Source organism: Podarcis bocagei (assembly GCF_964188305.1).
Source record: "Podarcis bocagei genome assembly, chromosome: 7".
NCBI classification, from domain to species: domain Eukaryota; kingdom Metazoa; phylum Chordata; class Lepidosauria; order Squamata; family Lacertidae; genus Podarcis; species Podarcis bocagei.
The window spans coordinates 51,217,808-51,235,895 of record NC_138132.1 but is presented as its reverse complement, the minus strand read 5'-3'; the positions used below and the strand labels follow the sequence as shown (position 1 = coordinate 51,235,895).

Here is an 18,088-nt window from a genome sequence, read left to right as displayed (position 1 = left end):
CCTGAATTTTATCGATCTGTTTCCTCTCCTCTCCCCGCTCCCCCCTTCCAAATCTGCAGTGCATCATGACTTTGCTCTATGCCTTCTCCAACGACATATTCTCGGTCATCAACTTCTTCAGCTTCTTCAACTGGCTCTGCGTGGCCCTGGCTATCATCGGCATGTTGTGGTTGAGATACAAGAAGCCAGAGCTGGAGAGGCCTATAAGGGTGAGAGAGGGATGTGGTGGCGGCAGCAGAAGTGTGGGAGTTTTCATGGGGGATAAGGCTGTCAATGGCTGCCAGCCGCGATGGCCATGCTCTGCCTCCACGGTCAGAGGCAGGTGCTGGGAAGCGCAGCTGGGCAGACTTCTGATGGTGTGCTCAGGTCCCGCTTTTGAGTTTCCCACAGGCATCTGGTTGGCCGCTGTGAGAACAGGATGCTGGACTATACGGGTCATTGGCTTGATCCAGCAGGGCTCTTTCTGTGGGCTCTGTTTATTGATTTACCGTATTTTGCGCCCCATAAGACGCTCCGGCCCATAGGACGCACCTAGTTTTTTTTGGGGGGGGGGAAATAAAGAAAAAATTTTTTATTTCCCCCCCAGGTGCGGGGCTGGAAGAACCAGGTCGGGGAACAGTGGGAAGGCACGCTCTGCCTCCCCGCTGTCCCCCGAGCTTGTGGGGCTGGCGATGGGCAGAGCTGTGCTGATCCCGGGATGGCAGGCAGCTCTGCGCCGCCATCCGGAGCGGGGCGGGACTTAGCGCCCCGCTCCGGATGGCGGCGCAGAGCTGCGCTGGTCCCAGGACCGCAGGCAGCTCTGCGCGGCCACCGGGAGCGGGGCGGAGCTTCGCCCCCGGCTCCCGGTGGCCGGGCAGAGCTGCGCTGGTCCCAGGACCGCAGTCAGCTCTGCGCGGCCACCGGGAGCGGGGCGGAGCTTAGCGCCCCGCTCCGGATGGCAGCGCAGAGCTGCGCTGGTCCCAGGACTGCAGGCAGCTCTGCGCGGCCACCGGGAGCGGGGCGGAGCTTCTCCCCCGGCTCCCGGTGGCCGCGCAGAGCTGCGCTGATCCCGGGACTGCAGGCAGCTCTGCGCAACCCTTGGAGCCGGTCTCCCGAGGGTTGCGCAGAGCTTCCTGAAGCCTGGAGAGCGAGAGGGGTCGGTGCGCACCGACCCCCCTCGCTCTCCAGGCTTCAGCGAAAGCCTGCATTTGCCCCATAAGACGCAGGCACATTTCCCCTTCATTTTTGGAGGGGGAAAAGTGCGTCTTATGGGGCGAAAAATACTGTACTATAATTTCATCCTGCTTTTCAGTCAGTTATTGTTTCCTAAACTGACTCATATCAATTTAAAAGTGAGAAGCTTCACCCTCAGATTTACAGACTGAAAAAGGAACTCGAGGCAAGTTGGGGAGGAGGGAAAAGGCATAGCTGGGCCATTACTTCAAGGCCAGAACCAAGTAGTGAGCTGCAAGATGGCTTTTACATTCCGCTGAGGACAGGCTGATCTTCCCTTGCTTGTGTTCTTGCTTCAAAGGTCCCTGCAGATTTACCCCAATCTTCTGGGAGGCATTTAAGCACATGCCAGAAATTTTAAGTTTACACAGTTAAAGTGGGGAGAAGCTCTCTTCTCATGCTAGCGTATAATAAATTAGCTTTATTTTTTAAATGGACTTCTTGGGGGTTGTAAAATGTGGGGGGAAGTGTGGGAGCCAGTGTGGTGTGGTAGTTAGAGTGTTTGATTTGGGAGACCAGGGTTCAGATCCTTAATTGCCCATGAAGCTCACTGGATTGGACCTTGGGCCAGTCACTGCCTCTCAGCCTGCCAACCTCACAGGGTTGTTGTGGGGTGGGGGGAGAACTACATGTGCCACCTTGATCTCCAAGTGGTCTAGAAAGGTTTTTAATTGAATTAAACAAAACTGAAGCAGTGAGTGGTTAATCCAGTCCAATGGTTTTTTTCCCCTTTTAGTATAGAAATTGTCTGATTTCGCTGCTCTTTTGTGTCCCATCCCCCCGGCCCTTTCCCATGTACAGGTGAACCTCATTTTGCCCATCTTCTTCATCCTGGCCTGCATATTCCTGATTGTCGTCTCTTTCTGGATGACCCCAAAGGAGTGTGGCATTGGCTTCGCCATCATTCTCAGCGGGGTCCCCGTTTACTACTTTGGGGTCTGGTGGAAAAACAAACCAAAGTGGCTTCTCCAGCTCATATGTGAGTTCCTTTCCTGGCTTGCAGGGTGATGGCGGCACTGTGTGGGTTAGGAATCGGTGCAAGAGCAGTAATCCGTACTCTTGATCTCAGCATAATGGTATTAAATTGATTTGTGTAGGGTTTTTTTTAATCCCCTTTCAATAAATTGTTAAAAGTATGGGAGGAAAAATATATTATCTTTTGACCCATGTGTGTGGGATAAATAAAAAAAGAATCAGCTGGATGCCTGGTTTCAAAGTGTGGGACTAAACTCACTAGCAGGAGAGAGTCACTAGTAGCAGAGTTTGAACTCACAAGGTCAAGCAGCAATAGGAATGTAAACCGTTAAACCTTCTGCATATCCTGTTCAGTCAGCTTGCAAAGTGCTCCCCTCTTTCTATTCCTCTTGCAATTAACAGACAACACACTGTTAAGTAAGTTTAAAATGCTTTACTTACAAAATGTTCCAAAGGTTAGATTCATACACATAGGCATACTATCCCCAGGCACACTTTTTTCTGTCTGAGAAGGACCAGTCAGGTTTTGTGGGAGCAGCTGGAATTCTAGGTTCTAGGAACTAGTATTTCTGCTACATTGCCTCTTTGCATCCTCCAAGCCTAACCCTCCACACACACTCAACCCCACCCCAGTCTTTGTTACCAGGAAGCCTGAACTGTGCAGGTAGGTTGCATCATGCCAGCTGAGCAAATTCCCTTATGCTTACACATTTCCAGAGTCTGTGCTTGCTTGGTGGTGCCATGGGTGTGCAGAATACTCTCCAGCCACATCCTTTGCCTGCCAAATATCCCCACTTCAGTCCCTGGTCCCTCCAGGTTGAACAGGGAAAATCTCTTCTGACTGAAATCCCAGAGAGCCCATATTGAGCTGGGTGGACCAATGGTCTGCCTTGGTAGAGGGCAGCTTCCTCTGTTCCTATAAGCAGAAAAGCCTAAGATCTGGTTTATTTCACACAACTAAAATGCAACTTTAATCAGCTCCCAGTCACAGTTCTCTTAGCTCTCTCTTCTCCTACTCCCCTGTTGGTCTGTCTCCTTGTTAACTTTCCCGTCAGGCTAAGACCTTCCTATTCAGACTGGCCTTTCAAAACTAGGTGGAAATGATTTTGACCATTGGGCTGCTCTCAGGGAAATTGATATTTTAATGCTGGTTCTAAATGTGTTTCGTTGTCTTTTAGCTATTGCTTTTAACTGGTTTATCTTCACTATTTTGCATTTTATGAAGTTGTTTTAAAAATGCTGCAAGCCATCTTGAATTCCAAGTTGAGAGAAAGTTGGGATATAAGAATATATTAAACAACAGCAATAACTTGAGGGCAGCCAGCTTGTATATGTCCACTCCACAGAGCAAGTGTTGGGGGCCATTTGGTGCTCCTGGCCTGCTCTCCTTCTTTTTCAGCCCCAGAAACAAAGTTCTGTTTGAACAGCTGAATCATGAGAAGTCTCACTGGATGGTGTCCATGTAACTAAACACCACCATCTGTCTCTCCGGGGGCTCGAGACGACAACAACAAACAGGCTGACCTAGAAATGCAGACTAGCAGAAGCACCAAGGGTTTAATGCTGCACTTTCGGGTGGAGAACGACGCAAGAGCTTTTCAGTGGTTCCTCTCTCGGATTCTCTCTCCATTTACACACACACTTTCTTCCTCTTCCAAGTATCCCTCGCTGCTCTTAGAGAAGCCAATTTTTAAAGCTGTTGGGTGACAAATCAGCATATTAATTGGGTCCTGCACTGCAGGCCTTCCTTCCTTCCAGAGAATAGCGGGGTGGCCAAGGAGGGGGGAGGCATATGGAATATTCCAGGGTGGATGGAAGGAATATCTTAATACAAAGTTAACGCTCTTACTGCCATGTGTTGTTTACCACCCTCCCACCCAAGAAAATCTCCTTGTAGCCAGAAAATGTTGGTGCAAGCCAAGTGCCCAGCCCTTTTGCTGGAAGCAGGCAGAAGTTGAATGGGGAACATTTGGAGAGAGGCTTCACACTATTCAGGGTGCAGCTATGTTTCTCTTTTGTCCCTCTGGATGAACAGGTGCTACAGGTTTCCTGGGGGGGGGGGAATACTTCCAAGCCCTGTTTGACAAAGGCAGAAGTGGCGTGAGCATACACACCACTCACCATGATCTAATGCTCAAACCACCTTTCACATTTTATTATTACAGTGGTACCTCAGGTTACATACGCTTCAGGTTACAGGCTCCGCTAACTCAGAAATAGCGCCTCGGGTTAAGAACTTTGCTTCAGGATGAGAACAGAAATCGTGCTCCGGCGGCACGGCAGCAGCAGGAGGCCCCATTAGCTAAAGTGGTGCTTCAGGTTAAGAACAGTTTCAGGTTAAGTACAGACCTCCGGAATGAATTAAGTACTTAACCCGAGGTACCACTGTATTATTATTATTGATGATTATAATGATGATGGTGATTCTGGTCACTTTATCTTGTCCAAGGCAAAACAAAGCCACTTACAACCAAGCAAACCTATTGTGGTTTTGTCTGCACACCAACACCTAGACTATGTATCAGGCAGGGGACAGGTGCACATTTGAGAGAGCCACACACTCCTGCTGATTCTAAGCAGAACAACAATTTGTTAGTGTGTCCTTAAAACTCCCTTCAGTGTTTACGGTTTCCAAGCATTTCACAATGCAGCTTGGTCATTTTTGTTTTTTGTCCATCCCCACCCCCAACCCTACCTCAAAACAGATTCCACGACAGTCCTGTGCCAGAAGCTGATGGAGGTTGTCCCGCAGGAATCTTAAAACTAGAGGAAAGGCATTCGGTCCAAATCAACGCACAATATTATTTTGAAAACCACGAGTACGTCGGACTCTTCGTTCAACAAGAAAGCAAACCTCGAAGCCAGGGGCCTGACAGTGACAAGTCCCTAGACCCCTGCTGCCTGCATGGCCCTCCCCTCCTCCCTCCCTCCCTCCCTTCCTCCCCTTCCCCCCAAGCCAGGCAGCTGACCAGAGGCAGGAGGCAAAGAGTCCCAGGTGCAAATTTAATCCAGGAAGAGACGCTTCTGCTGGGAACCTCAAGAGGCCTCAGTAGACCCACCAACAGGGAAGCCAACAGGATGGCAATGTTTACATGTGCAGCTGTGGGCTGGACTCTTCGGCCTGTTCTTTGCTTGGTCCTCTCTTTCCTTAGCGGCCTAAGTTTCTCCACCCTGAGTTCCTTTGCAGAAGGAAAACGAGAGTTGCCAAGAATCACCAGCAGGCCCACAACTGCCTCTCCACATGTCCAGAAAGGACAAAGAATCCAACGCAACTGATTCTCTTGCCGGCGGAGGGTTTTCCTGGGGCGCAAAAAAAAGTCTGTGCCCCTCTCACCCCGAGCTTTACACTCCTTAAAACAGATGGACACGCACACAGGCAAAAACAAGGAAAACTGTGACGCTGAAATTGTGGACTTGCACAGATATCAACTTAATTCCACTCGCAAAAAGACTTGGCTGCCCCAACATGAACGTCTTTTTTTTTTTTAATTATTATTGTTGTTAATTATTTCTTTTAGGGATCTGCTTTTTATTTTTCTCCCCTTTTTCCCTTTTAAGATTCCCATGTAGTTCCGCTTTGTATTTGACTTGCAATAAACATTTTGTACATGGTCACCCTTGTGACGTTCCTTCCGGGCGGCTCTTAAGTTGACACCTCTTGGGCACCCAAGCTAAAAGCTCCCTCCGGGGCCTCTGAATCCACAATGGCACAGCGATCTCTGTGGCCAGAATTGAAACGCTGCCAGCTTTGGTGGCTACAGGAGAAATCCAGCTTGCTCTCCATGATCAGCCTTCGCCCAGTACCTTCTGCAGGATCGATCGGCGACTTCTGGCTGCACGGACGGTTACGCCAATCCCTGCCGCTTTTTCTTTCTGCACAGAGAGTCATAGGCTCCAGTGACATCCATTTGCTCTTGGGGCTGGTAGGGGGAAGGGGTGGGAAGGACAGTTCCATGTGATCCCGAACCTGGAAGACTTGGAACAAAAGTTTGCAAACAGCAGAAGCTCTGGGTGGGTAGCGGCAGCCTGTAGCAGTTTTGTGTGCCTGGCTCTAGTTCAGCCTGTGTGGAGGCTTTTTAACTGGCCAAGCTTGGAGTGTCTGCTGCTATCTCATCCCCTGCCCCCCTGGCAGTGGTCTTATGACTTCACATCTTAGGGGACCAAGCAGGCAAGGGGGACCTGCTTGTATACAATTCAATGTTAATGTTTTGCTTCCGTTGTTCTGGCAAGCCCTCTTATTTTTATTTAAAGGTTTTCTCCTCTCTCCCTGTGCTAATCGTTGGGAATTAAACTTGACCCCTGGAAGTCCCGCCTTCCAGCCCCACAGAATTTCCAGCATCCGTCAACACAGGAAGTAGTTCATTCACACTAGGGCAGTGTTATGGTCCAGCTGAGAGACCCGTTTTAGAGGCATAGGAGGAGTGTAGCAAATGTTTTACAACAGGGGTAGCTGCCTTCCAGTTTTGGTTGGACTCCAGCTCTTATCAGCCCCAGGCAGCAAAGCCAATGGAGAGAGATGTTGAGTCCAGCATCATTCAAAGGGCACCACACTGGCAATCTTAAAGAAGTTGTGGTGTTTGAGGGTTGGGGTTGTCCTTTTCAAAGGGCCGTTTAACCGCACGGCTACTGAGTGGGGTGCACTGCAGGCCTTCCACCTCAGGCATGGCAGTTGTGTTTTCTGTCGGGCTGCGTGTATCTGAGCTGGCCTCAACTATTTCAAGCCAGCATTATGCCTTTCACACTCCAAAACGAACCCTGAGAAATTCATCATTTGGAGGGGTTACCAGGAATGCTTTGACAGCAACCGTAGCCCAGTCCTGTGCCCTCCAGGTGTTGTTGGACCGCAACTCCTGTTGGCAAAGTTTCCTTTCACGAAATTACAGTCTCCTGCATTGATTCATTTGATTAAGAGTCATGAATGTTAACACCAATTGAAGCAGATATTATCCCTCCCCTCCCCATGCTTTCATAGTGCAAACAAGGGGAGCCTAGCTGCTGGATCAGGCCAAAGGGGGCCCACCTAGTCCAGCACCCTGTTCTCACTGTGGCCAACCAGATGCCCCAATGGGAAGCCTGCAAGTGGGACCTGGGTGCAACAGGAGTGCTGCTCTCCCCTCTTGCGATTCCCAGCAACTGGTATTCAGAGGCATATACTGCCTCCAACAGTGGAGGTGGAACAGAGCCGCCTCCTCTGCTTACAGTGGCCAACCAGATGCCCACGTGGGGAGCTCACAAGCACGGCATGAGCACAGTTGTCCTCCTGCTCGTGATCCCAGCAGTTTGTGCTAGCCAAGAGGCATATTAAGCCAGAAGGGGAGCCGTGCAAATGTTTTGCTGAGAATCTGTATTTCCTTAGCTAAACCAGCAGGCAAAAGGGCAGGAGGACCAACAATCAAGTCCTTCCATGGGAAGCCAAAAGGAAGAATGTATTACTTCTCTTGGATGAGACTTGCTTTATGGTTTTGGCCCACCATAAAGAGGAATAAAATGCCTGCCTTTTTATAGTGGCATTTACAATGTCCAAGACACAATGTACCAGTATCAGTGCTGCTAAAGCTGCAGGTTTTGCTGTTGGTTACCCACTTCGTGCAAGGGGACCTTTTAAAGGAGGATCAAGCATTTAGCGTAATTAATGATATGCATGTAATTCTCTAGCCGTCAGTTAACTGTTTTTAATAATGATGTCATCCTAATCCTGGAGAACATGAGTTAAGGAACCCTGTTTTTGCATTGCAGAAATCTCCCCTCCCCCCAGGTGTCACCTAATTAAAATACATATTAATTGGTTGATCAAATTAGTTTGAAGCAATTAATTAAGTTTGCATATGATCAACGTGGGAGGCTTGTGGCCCTTCAGTGGTCAGGCTTCCAACTCCTACCAGCAGCTAGCAAGGCCCAGGGGTTCAGGAGTGATGGGAGTCCTAGTCCAGCAATGCTGGAAGGGCCGCAGGTTAGCCTCTTCTGCTTTAAGTGGTACATGTATATGTCAAAACAGGCACCATCTTTGTGGGAGAGTGAAGGGAGCATAGATGCTGCCTCTTGTGGGGCCACATTCACACCCTACGTTTAAAATACCATGATACCACTTTAAGCAGCTGTGGCTTCTGCCAAAGAATTCTGGGAGCTGCAGTTTGTTGTGGGTGCTGAGAGTTGTTAAGAAACCCCCACAGTCCTCTCCCAGAGCTCTGTGTAAAGAGGGGTCGAGTATTTATCCACTCTGAGAATCAGTGGCAAGCCTACATTTTGGGGGACCTGAAGCTTGACCTGTTATGGGGGCCCCTTCGCAACCAGCAATAAAGTCTGGGTAGCCCTTGTTCTCTTCTTCAGTGGAGTTATTCCATGACAGATCACCACATCGTTTCAACATCTTTGCTCCTGACTCTCAAAATTTGGGATTGTTAAAATATATACAAAAAATAATAATCAGTTTTGAGTTGTTCGACTCAAACTGAAGCAACATGGACCAACGTTGCTTCTGGGGCCCCTCCGTGATGAGGGGCCTTGAAGCTTAAGCTTCATTTGTTTCATGAAGTAGATCCCCTGTGAGGGCAATCATGATCTCCTAACAACTCTCAACACCTTTAACAAACAAGCTTAGAGCTCCCAGAATTCTTTGGGGTCATCTACCTCTTGTGGCCCAAAGTAGAGGTGACCAAGATGGGTGTATTGTCAGAAGTGTTAGGCATATTTGTGTCTTTATCTTTTTTGGGAGTTGGGTTCCGTGGGAAAAGTGCCTAACGAACCCCACTTCCTAGCAGTTAAGAACACCCTACCCTGTCAACACAAAAGTTGGCCTTACTTCCCTATTGTTCTCTTTTCAGACATGTACCAGAATAATGCAGTTGCTGTTTGCTGTTAACATGTACGTGTTGTTGAAATGTGGCAACTGTTCTTTCCAAATAGGCAAAGTAGTTTTGTAAAAGCAGAATAGGCAGACAATTGAGGGTTGCCTTTGTCGTCTGTTGTGGTGCCAAGAATGGCAGGCAAATAACTGGAGGGCTCAGAATATTACCAAGGGATACATTTCTAAGTCTTCATGACTGCTGTGAATGGTTTTTAGAGCTCTATGAGTGACTGTGTACCAAACACGTCGTCTGTCTTCAGAGCTTTGTGCTGCAAAACTGCTTGCATCCCCCCGCCCCCAAAATACGAACTTCAAGGAAGTAAGTTGACACTGAAGTTACTTTTTATGAATAGGGCAAGTCATGTACTGTACAAGATATGAAGGGTCCTGTGGATAATCACCCTTTTCGGAGAACGGGTCACCTTTTTACAGTGTTTATTGTGACTTGTGGCATGTTTATCGTAAGTATATATTGGATGAACGCTGCTAACTACTGGGGCAAGAGCCTAATACAAGCACCTCGTTGAAAAGTTGGTTTTGAGAGCAAGATATAGTGTAAAACCAAGAATGCAGGGGAGCCAGCTCTGAGATTGTTAAGTTGCAGGCAGACTAGCATGCTTTTGTGGTTTTCTTACTTCTCCTTATGCTTCACTGGAAATTTAGATTTGAAAAAATCTGCTAGTTTTAGTCCAGTTCAGTGTTTGCATCTGCCTTTCTCAAACATGCAAGTAGAATCCAAAATATTCCGATTCCCGTTCTTGGCAGCTAAAATCTTTCTTAAGTATTTACTTGAAAGAAGATAAGAGATGCCCAATTTGAAAATATATGTATTTGTATATATTTTAAAAAGAAGGTAACAGATCAGGATTTCTCCTAGCAGTAATTAAATGCCACTGGGATACCATTTCTCTTTTAAGTTTCACTGAACCCCTCTCCCCATTTTTTATTGCAGAATACGACAATAATTCCAATGACGCTCATAATGTGCTTTATTTTATTTTGCAAACCACTACAGCTGTTTCTGGACTTGTAATGAAACGTTTTGTTGTTTGTTAACTTTGTTTCTTTAATTATTATTCCTAACAAAAGGTCTTGGGTAAGAGGCTCCCTTTTCTTTCCACACGAGGCATCAAACACATGGCTAACAAACTGTGGAGCCATCCTAATTGTGCAATGTCTCTTTGGGTCCTTAAGTTTTATTAAAAGAATGTACCCAAACACTTTCCTCAAAAGAGCTGAGCTGAAGTTGATGACTAAAGCCACTGGTTGCTTTTAATGATGTTCTTGGGGGTTTTTTGTTTTTGTTTTCATCGAGTAATGCTACCTAAGGCCACCATACATTTAAAGCACAGCGATAGCACAAGCCAGTCATGGCTTCCCCCAAAGAGCTCTCTCTTTCATGCTTCCTGTGTTCATTTTGCTGTAATCTTAAGTTTTAAGGACTTCTAAAGGGGCACAAATGAATGATTAAAGCTGGGTGACTTTATATCCATTTATTCCCAGTGTGGGTGAAATGCACTTTGTTGCTACTCGTCTAAAATAGTCTGCCCCCGAATGGTGTAGGTTGAGAGCTGCTTCTGGTTTCAAAAAACAGGAAGACTCCCACTAAAATCACTTGCCAGCAGAATATTAATACATCAGGCTTGTGGGAACGCTTTGTGCATAGCTAGCTGAGTTGTTCTCTGCAAAATGACTCTTATTACATGTCAGTTTCAACTTATATAGAAGTTTGCAGACATGCCAGGTCTTGAAATTGACAAATAAAAGCATTATAGGGGTATCTCGGGTTACATACGCTTCAGGTTACATACGCTTCACGTTACAGACTCCGTTAACCCAGCAGGAGGCCCCATTAGCTAAAGTGGTGCTTCAGGTTAAGAACAGTTTCAGGTTAAGAACAGACCTCCGGATCGAATTAAGTACTTAACCTGAGGTACCACTCTATGTGAAGAGGCTGCTGAATGGCTCTTCATTCTGGCTTAGCCTTATTGGAGTCCATATGGCTGCTAGGGCCCAGCTTCTCTGGAACTGAACCAGAGCATGACGACTGCCCTGTTCTGTGAAGCGAGGGTGCACCACGCATGTAGTTTGGAACCCCCGTACGTGCAGATAGAACATTTCTGTCTTGAGCATGAAGCCCCTGTGCGCATGGCGTTTCATAAGTGTGTCCCACTCCAAAGACTCTTCATCTTATATGAGCTTTCCCTGGAGTAGGAGAGCAAGCCCTTCCTCCTCTGTCCTGCAGTTCCGCATGGAAGGAACAGTAGTTTCTCTGCCCTTGCCCCTTCTAATTACCGGTAATCCTCAACATGGGGAAGTCCAATCCATTGCACGGACCTTGCACAGAGGCTCTCTCAGCCAAGGGGGTTATCTTTATGCCCCCCCCAGTATATAATATTGACTCCCTTACAAATCTCTCCCCCTTTCTTTTAACATAGTTATTTTTTAAAAAGTAGGAAAAATGTAAACCTAACTTTAAAAGGTTTTTTTCGTTATTCTTGAAGCAAAGTATTTTTTACTAATTTAATGATTATGCTAGATTTTAAATGGCTTAAATAAGAAATATCTTAAGTGTCTCAATTCAAAAAGTGCCGTTTTTATTATGACGTTTGCATTTGTCGGTATAGCTTTGTTCCAATATTTGTGTTGTTTGTTCTCCCTTCTTCTTATTTTATTATCAGTTCTGTAGTAAACTCGGTCAATTCCGCTTTGTAAAAAGATGTATAATCTCTTGGTTGAGTGTGTCCCCACCCCCACCCCTTTTGGGTCTCTTTTTGCTGTTCATAATTAACAATTTCTGTTACCTTTTGAATGTGTTTGATTTTTAAATTGAACGAAGTGCTCTGAATTATAACACTGCTGTTGCTGGTCTTTTGTCTTGGAGCCTCTTTATTTTATATTTTTAAATCCCGAAATTTTCACAAAGCAAGTATTGCATTTCTGAGTAAGTTTATTATTTGTATTTATATTCCACGTGACTTTTCCACCAGGGCGGTGGGGAATCAAGCTGACTAGGATAACTACTGATAAAGCAAAGATCATGGAAGGTTTCTCTTCCCTCCACCCATCCCAGAACCTTCCTTGCAAAGTGACTGGCTGCTGCTTTCCTCTCAGTGCTACTGGGTGGTATAAGCTGGGTCATAAGGGCTGATGGAAAGGAACCTTTTTGCATGCACATCCTCCATCTCTATATATACAAAGCTACTGTGACCCTCTTTCAAAAGGTTACAACTCTTGCCTTTGGGGGCTGCTGATTTGGCTTCCAACAAACAAGGACATTAAGGTAACTGCAAATCAAAATACTGGATCCTATTACCACAGGCACTTCATACTACAGTGGTACCTCAGGTTACATACACTTCAGGGTACATACGCTTCAGGTTACAGACTCCTCTAACCCAGAAATAGTGCTTCAGGTTAAGAACTTTGCTTCAGGATGAGAACAGAAATCGTGCTCTGGTGGCGCGGCAGCAGCAGGAGGCCCCATTAGCTAAAGTGGTGCTTCAGGTTAAGAACAGTTTCAGGTTAAGTACGGACCTCCAGAACGAATTAAGTACTTAACCTGGGGTACCACTGTAAAAAGCAAAAATAGGTATGTCCCTAAAAATATGACTCATGTTTAAAAACGTGCACCACAGGCACACTTGTCAGAGGCAAGATTGTCCATGCAGTGTGCAAAAGTTTCCTTGGTTCAGCATCTCCAGGTTAAGGATCTTGCTTGAAACACTGGAGTGCCATCTCCTCCTCATCCCAATTTTTCAGTATAAAATGTGAAAAAATACAATAAAAATAAAATCTTTGATTTGTCAATAAAGAGTAGAGACAAGAGTGAAAGTAAAGATGATGCTGAGCTGCAGGGTCCAAGGGTCTGAACTTTTGTGTAAGGCCACTCCCTACGTTCCTATTTAAATCAGCCCTCCGGAACCATGAGGACTGGAAGCTTGCATTTATTTTTACGGGGAGCAGCAGCCAGTGGAAGCAATGCTGAACTTGATGGACCAAGGGCATGATGGCGTAAGGCAGCCTCTTATGTGCCACGTGGAGAGGCAAACACAGCAGTTTTCCTGTGTAATCCGAAAGGGCTCCAGACTCTGGAGGCTGCTTCAAGTGTTATTGACTTCCCTGCTGAAAAGCAAGACCATGTTGAAGAAGGAAAAAGATGGTGCCTGAGATTTCCTTTTCATCATGTGAAACCGGCGTGGGGAGGAGTGTTTTCTTCCTGGGGTGGGTGGGGCCTCTCCCTGAATCTAAAGAGAAAATTGTGGGTGAATTTGCTGAGATGGTAGAATTTGTAGCACGGGTTGTGAGGAAAATGTGTCCTTTCCCATTAGAGTGTGAAGATTTCACTTCAGTGTCACTGTGCCCTTTCTCAAGATTGCAGTGTGTTCCTGGCCAAATACTGGGCATTCCGGTTTTAAACAAGGGGGGGGGGGGAGAAGTGGGTGCAAGAACAGACGACTCCTCAAACACTGAAGGCTTTCATAATAGCAAGAGAAGTGAGCCAGAGCGAACCATTTGTTCTTTCGCAGGTCAGTGCCACTTAGTTTTCCCTCTGTAATGGTCTCCTTTAATTGCAATTACAAACAGCCCTTGACAGCCCCAGCTACTTGCTGTTTGTTTAAGCCAGAATAGTAATTCTTGCATCAAACCATGATTTTTTTTTTGTTGGAGAGTGGCCAGGCAGTTTCAGGTGAACATGGTTTCTGACACATTTCAAAACTGAAATTAATTCTGCCTTGTGCTTACTTGGCAATTTGCAAAATCCTGGATTTGCTCCTTAATCGCTGTTCTGAGACTCCACCTGCCAGTGACAAATCGGGTTCTTGTTCAGATCAGCACACCTTTCTGGCTCCTCGCTGCAAAAGTGAGCAAGCGACTGATTGAATAAGGAAGAAGCGGAGGAGATGCACACCACCTGTTTGAGTGATTTGACTCTCAGGCCTACATGTGGCAGGAACTGGGCCGTGCTTAAAGCTTCTCAAGAGGATTCTGTGCTTGTATCAGAACAGAAAGGCTAGGAGAGCCAGCTTATGCCCTTCTTTTGCACCACTGCCTTGTAGGATAGACAGGCTGTGTCTTAACTATCCAGTAATCACTGCTGCCACCAGCCCTCTTGACATGCCCTCCAGACGGGAGGGAATTTGGGGGCACTGAAAAAAAACAACATCAAGAACTTGAGATAGCAAATCCTGAGCTGCTCAGCAAGATCCCTCTCAGTTTAGTCAGAAATGAGTGCCATTTTCTTAAGGGCTCTTTCACACTTTTGTGTGTATGTGTGTAAATCATAAAATGATGCTTTGGCTCTAAAATAATTTGTTTTAGTGAGGGAAATGCTTTCAGGCAAAATATTTTTGAATGGAAGCAAATGAACAGCAGCTATTATTACTCATAATAGGGTATATTTGGCCGAACCTTTCTGACATGTCTTAGCAAAGCTGTTAAGAGAGTTGTGCCTGTACACTTCCAAATAGCTTAATTATATGTTAAATCTAATAGCACCTTGCCCACAGTCTTCTTTTACAAGAAACAGGTCCATGGGCATCAGACACGTGGCACGCGCTGCCAAGGGAAGATGCAGAAGGCTTTCAGTGAGGTGGAGGCCTCGCTGTTTGGGGATGTGAGGAGTGATGAAGAGGAACACAGATTGGCCTGTAGCGTTGCTGGCTTGGAACAGCTGACTGCCAGTATAAAAGACGCCAGCTGACCGATGGCCCTGCAGCTCCTGCAATTCAGGCCCAGTCCTACCATTAGGCAGAATGGAGCAGCCAGCACTGACAGCTGATTTTGAGTGGTTTACTGTTGTTATTTCTGTTAGGATTACTTGTAGCTGGTAGTCATGTCAGCTCTGCTTTTCTAGACAGACAGATCTGCAAAAGCTCAGATAATGCCAGGCAACACTCCTAAGTATGTACATAATGACAGCCTGCTGGATTCGGCCAAAAAGGACCCGACTAGTCCAGCATCCTGTTCTCACAGTGGCCAAGATGCTTATGAGAAGCCCTTAAGCAGCATCCAAGCACAATTTTTCCCTCATGCCACATATATGTTGCAAACTTCAATCCTGTCACCCTCCCTTTTTTTCTAACCAAAAATGTCCCAAACATTGCAACCTTTCTTCATAGGCGACTCACCATCTCCAGTTCTACAATATCCTTTTTCAGTTGAGGCGACCAGAACCGTACGCAGCGTTCCAAACGTGGTCGCACCATAGAATTGCATGATGGCATTCTATGATATTGGAAGTCATGTTTTCAGTTCCTTTTCTTTTGATCCCTAGTATGAAGTGTGCCTTTTTCACAGCTGCCACACACACTGGGCCGATGTCTTTCTTCAATTATCAACTAGGACCCCGAGGTCTCGTTCCATCAGTTCAAATCCCAGGAGCATATATGTGAAATGATGAGGCGGGGCTTGCCCCAACATGCATCACTTTGCACTTGCAGCAGAGGAATGGGAAAGTGGCTGTGCGGAGATGGAGGGAGAAAGGGGGGCGGGTGGGAGGCTAATGCAATCACGCTGCCAGGAGAGAAGGAAGCATGAATGGTGGACACAGGTTTGAACAGGTGCTCTTTGTTTCTCTGCCATCCCAGCCCACGCTTTTCTTACCGAAACAATCAACTCTGCCCTTTTGTTTCAAGCCCCAGGTGCTGGCAAATGGATGAGACGGAGAGATGTTTGGGTGGCTGGCTGTGGGAAGGGAGTGGTGCCCACTTAGCGGCTGCATACGTGACCCAGTTTGCCTATTACTGAAATGCCCGCAGGGAGGGGAGGACAAGGCGAGATAGCGTGGAGAGCGGAAGTAAAGTATTTCCAAAGAAACTGCCAAAAAAGGAGATGTGTTGTGCTTGGAATGCCTGGACCTGCCGCACACTTTAAAAGACGCTGAATGCCAGTTTCCCCTCCCAGCTGGGTGAAGCTGGGGGTCTGCCTTGTCTTCGATCACCTTTCTCTAACAACTCCTGTGGGGTCAGCGCAGCTACTTTTAAAAAATGTTTCTCTTAGTGGTTTCTCCAAAGTGGTCACTGCCCCTGCATATATGGTGATCTGAGGAGCAACTTGAAGGAGTGATTTCAGAAGGTGCGGCTTGGGGGCAGTGGGGCTCTGGCCTATGGTGTCCCTTGGCGTTCATTCTTATCCCCCATGCTATTTAATGCAAAACCACTGGGGAGGTCATTCTGCATTTTGGGATTCAAACTCACCAATGCCCTGATGACACCACTTTCAGAGTTAGATAGGATTTCTTGTTTATGGCCTATAGAGCACCTGGGTTATAAGATGTTATAAAATGTAGGTGCACAGGAACCATGCATAAAAACTATTCAGTGATGTGTTCTATCTTTCTAAAGGTTAAATGCCATTAATGTATGAGACATAATTAAATCAAAATATACATGCTGGGTCTCTGATTCTTCTATTACCTCTGAACATGAGTGCTCCTGCTCCTGTTTTAATTTTGAACTTTCAGTTGTCATAACCTGCCCTAGGACCTGACGGTAAGGTAATAAATTTTATCATAATAGTAATAATCCAGCCAGCCACGACCCCTTCCAGGAAGCTATGAGCTGAGAGTTGCTTGAACAGGCAAGTTCCCTCTCCTTGTCCTGTTTTTCTTTTCATTGGAGGCTGTGCGCATGTTCCTGTTCACTCTGTGTCCAATGTGCTCCAATTGCTGTTTGCGAAGCAGTGTGTACACTACATTGACCACTATCCATGGACTCAGCCACACTTGTTTGTCCTGTGCCTGGAAAGCATGACTCCGAGAGGTTTTCCCCTTGCCCCAAGGGAAAACCCTCTCTTTAGTGATACATTAGGAAATTAGGCAAAACCAGAATTGCCTTTTACTCCAATTGAGTGCTAAAGAGCGGTTTTCCCTGGCGGAAAGCAGCAAGATAAGAGGAAGCGTGGACAAGATCCATATCTATCCTGTTGTTTCTTCTGAATTACTGCACTCTGATTTGTTCCCCCCCAAAACCAGCTTCAATCTGAACTGAGAAAAAGAACCGCCTAGCTGTGTGCACAGCCAGATGCTTGACATTCTATGGCTCCTGGTGGCCACTGAGCACACTTGCGCCTTCCTGGAGGTCCCACGGTGCCAGCAGAGCAGGACATGGCTCAGAAGTCTCAGTAGAATGAGCAGGGTTTGCTGACCATGTTTTCAGGTAACACAGAGAACCATCTAAAAAAGCAAGCACACCCACCCACACCCATTTAAGTACAGAGCTTAAAACTACTAAGTGCAGCCAAGGGTAAGAGTCAACTCCTTTGGGTTTTTTTCATTTAAATGTTTTGTGCTTTTGCATACCTCAGAGTTCACCTGAGCACATTGGTAACTCCCAGTTTTTTCACAGCAGTTCCATTTGGGCTCCAGTCTTCTTGTCCCTCAACCATCTGACTTTGGTATTAGCAGGAATAATGTGGGAGATGGCTGGTAGGCAGCTAGCCTTGGGGCCCACCTTAGAAAGCCTTTCAGACCCCAAACGACTCTTTGATTCTGTGTCCCTTTGCATGCCCAGTTCAAACTCTGTTTACTCACCTGGATCTCCCCACGTAAAGATGATTGTCTGAGTTTAGAGATAAGATTACATTTTATTTTTCAAAACCCAGCAACCTGCTGTTGGAGAAGGGCTCAGGCAAGCTTTGAGGTCACCACTGTTTGTCGCCCAGGTCCCGGGAGCGTCTTTCGCTTGGCCCGCCTGCATATTGTGCTCCCTGCAGATCAGTTAATTGCATCCGCTGTCATCACAAACGGCCCCTTTCTCTGGGAGCCAAGGAAAACACAAATGTTGGAGATAAAAGGGACTGTGTGCATGTTATCAAAACCCCATCCATCAAAAAAGCGCATCTAGATAACAAGGCAAGGCAGAACTAGGATCTTGGGGCATTTCCTCCTCCTCCTCAATTAGCCTTGGTTGTTTATGCTGCATTTCCTACCCCCTGCAGCTGTTATATTGAACAGGCATCACAAATATTTAGGGAGTCTTTTATTTTCCTGAGTCTTGTGACTCCAGATGTTTCTGTAACCCCCCTGGAGATGCCGTCCTGTCTGCTTCCTCCTGC

The 18,088-nt window shown here is 46.6% G+C and overlaps 1 protein-coding gene across 1 annotated transcript in view; it reads left to right on the top strand.

The window, feature by feature from the left end:
* Positions 1-11,902, top strand: part of SLC7A5 (solute carrier family 7 member 5) — a 54,948-nt gene extending 43,046 nt beyond the window's left edge. The window contains exons 8-10 of the mRNA XM_081202603.1: positions 60-209; positions 2,014-2,191; positions 4,893-11,902. Coding sequence (XP_081058729.1) covers positions 60-209; positions 2,014-2,191; positions 4,893-4,948 — 384 coding nt within the window. The 3' untranslated portion in view covers positions 4,949-11,902. The remainder of the gene's footprint in view (positions 1-59; positions 210-2,013; positions 2,192-4,892) is intronic.
* Positions 11,903-18,088: the final 6,186 nt, after the last annotated feature.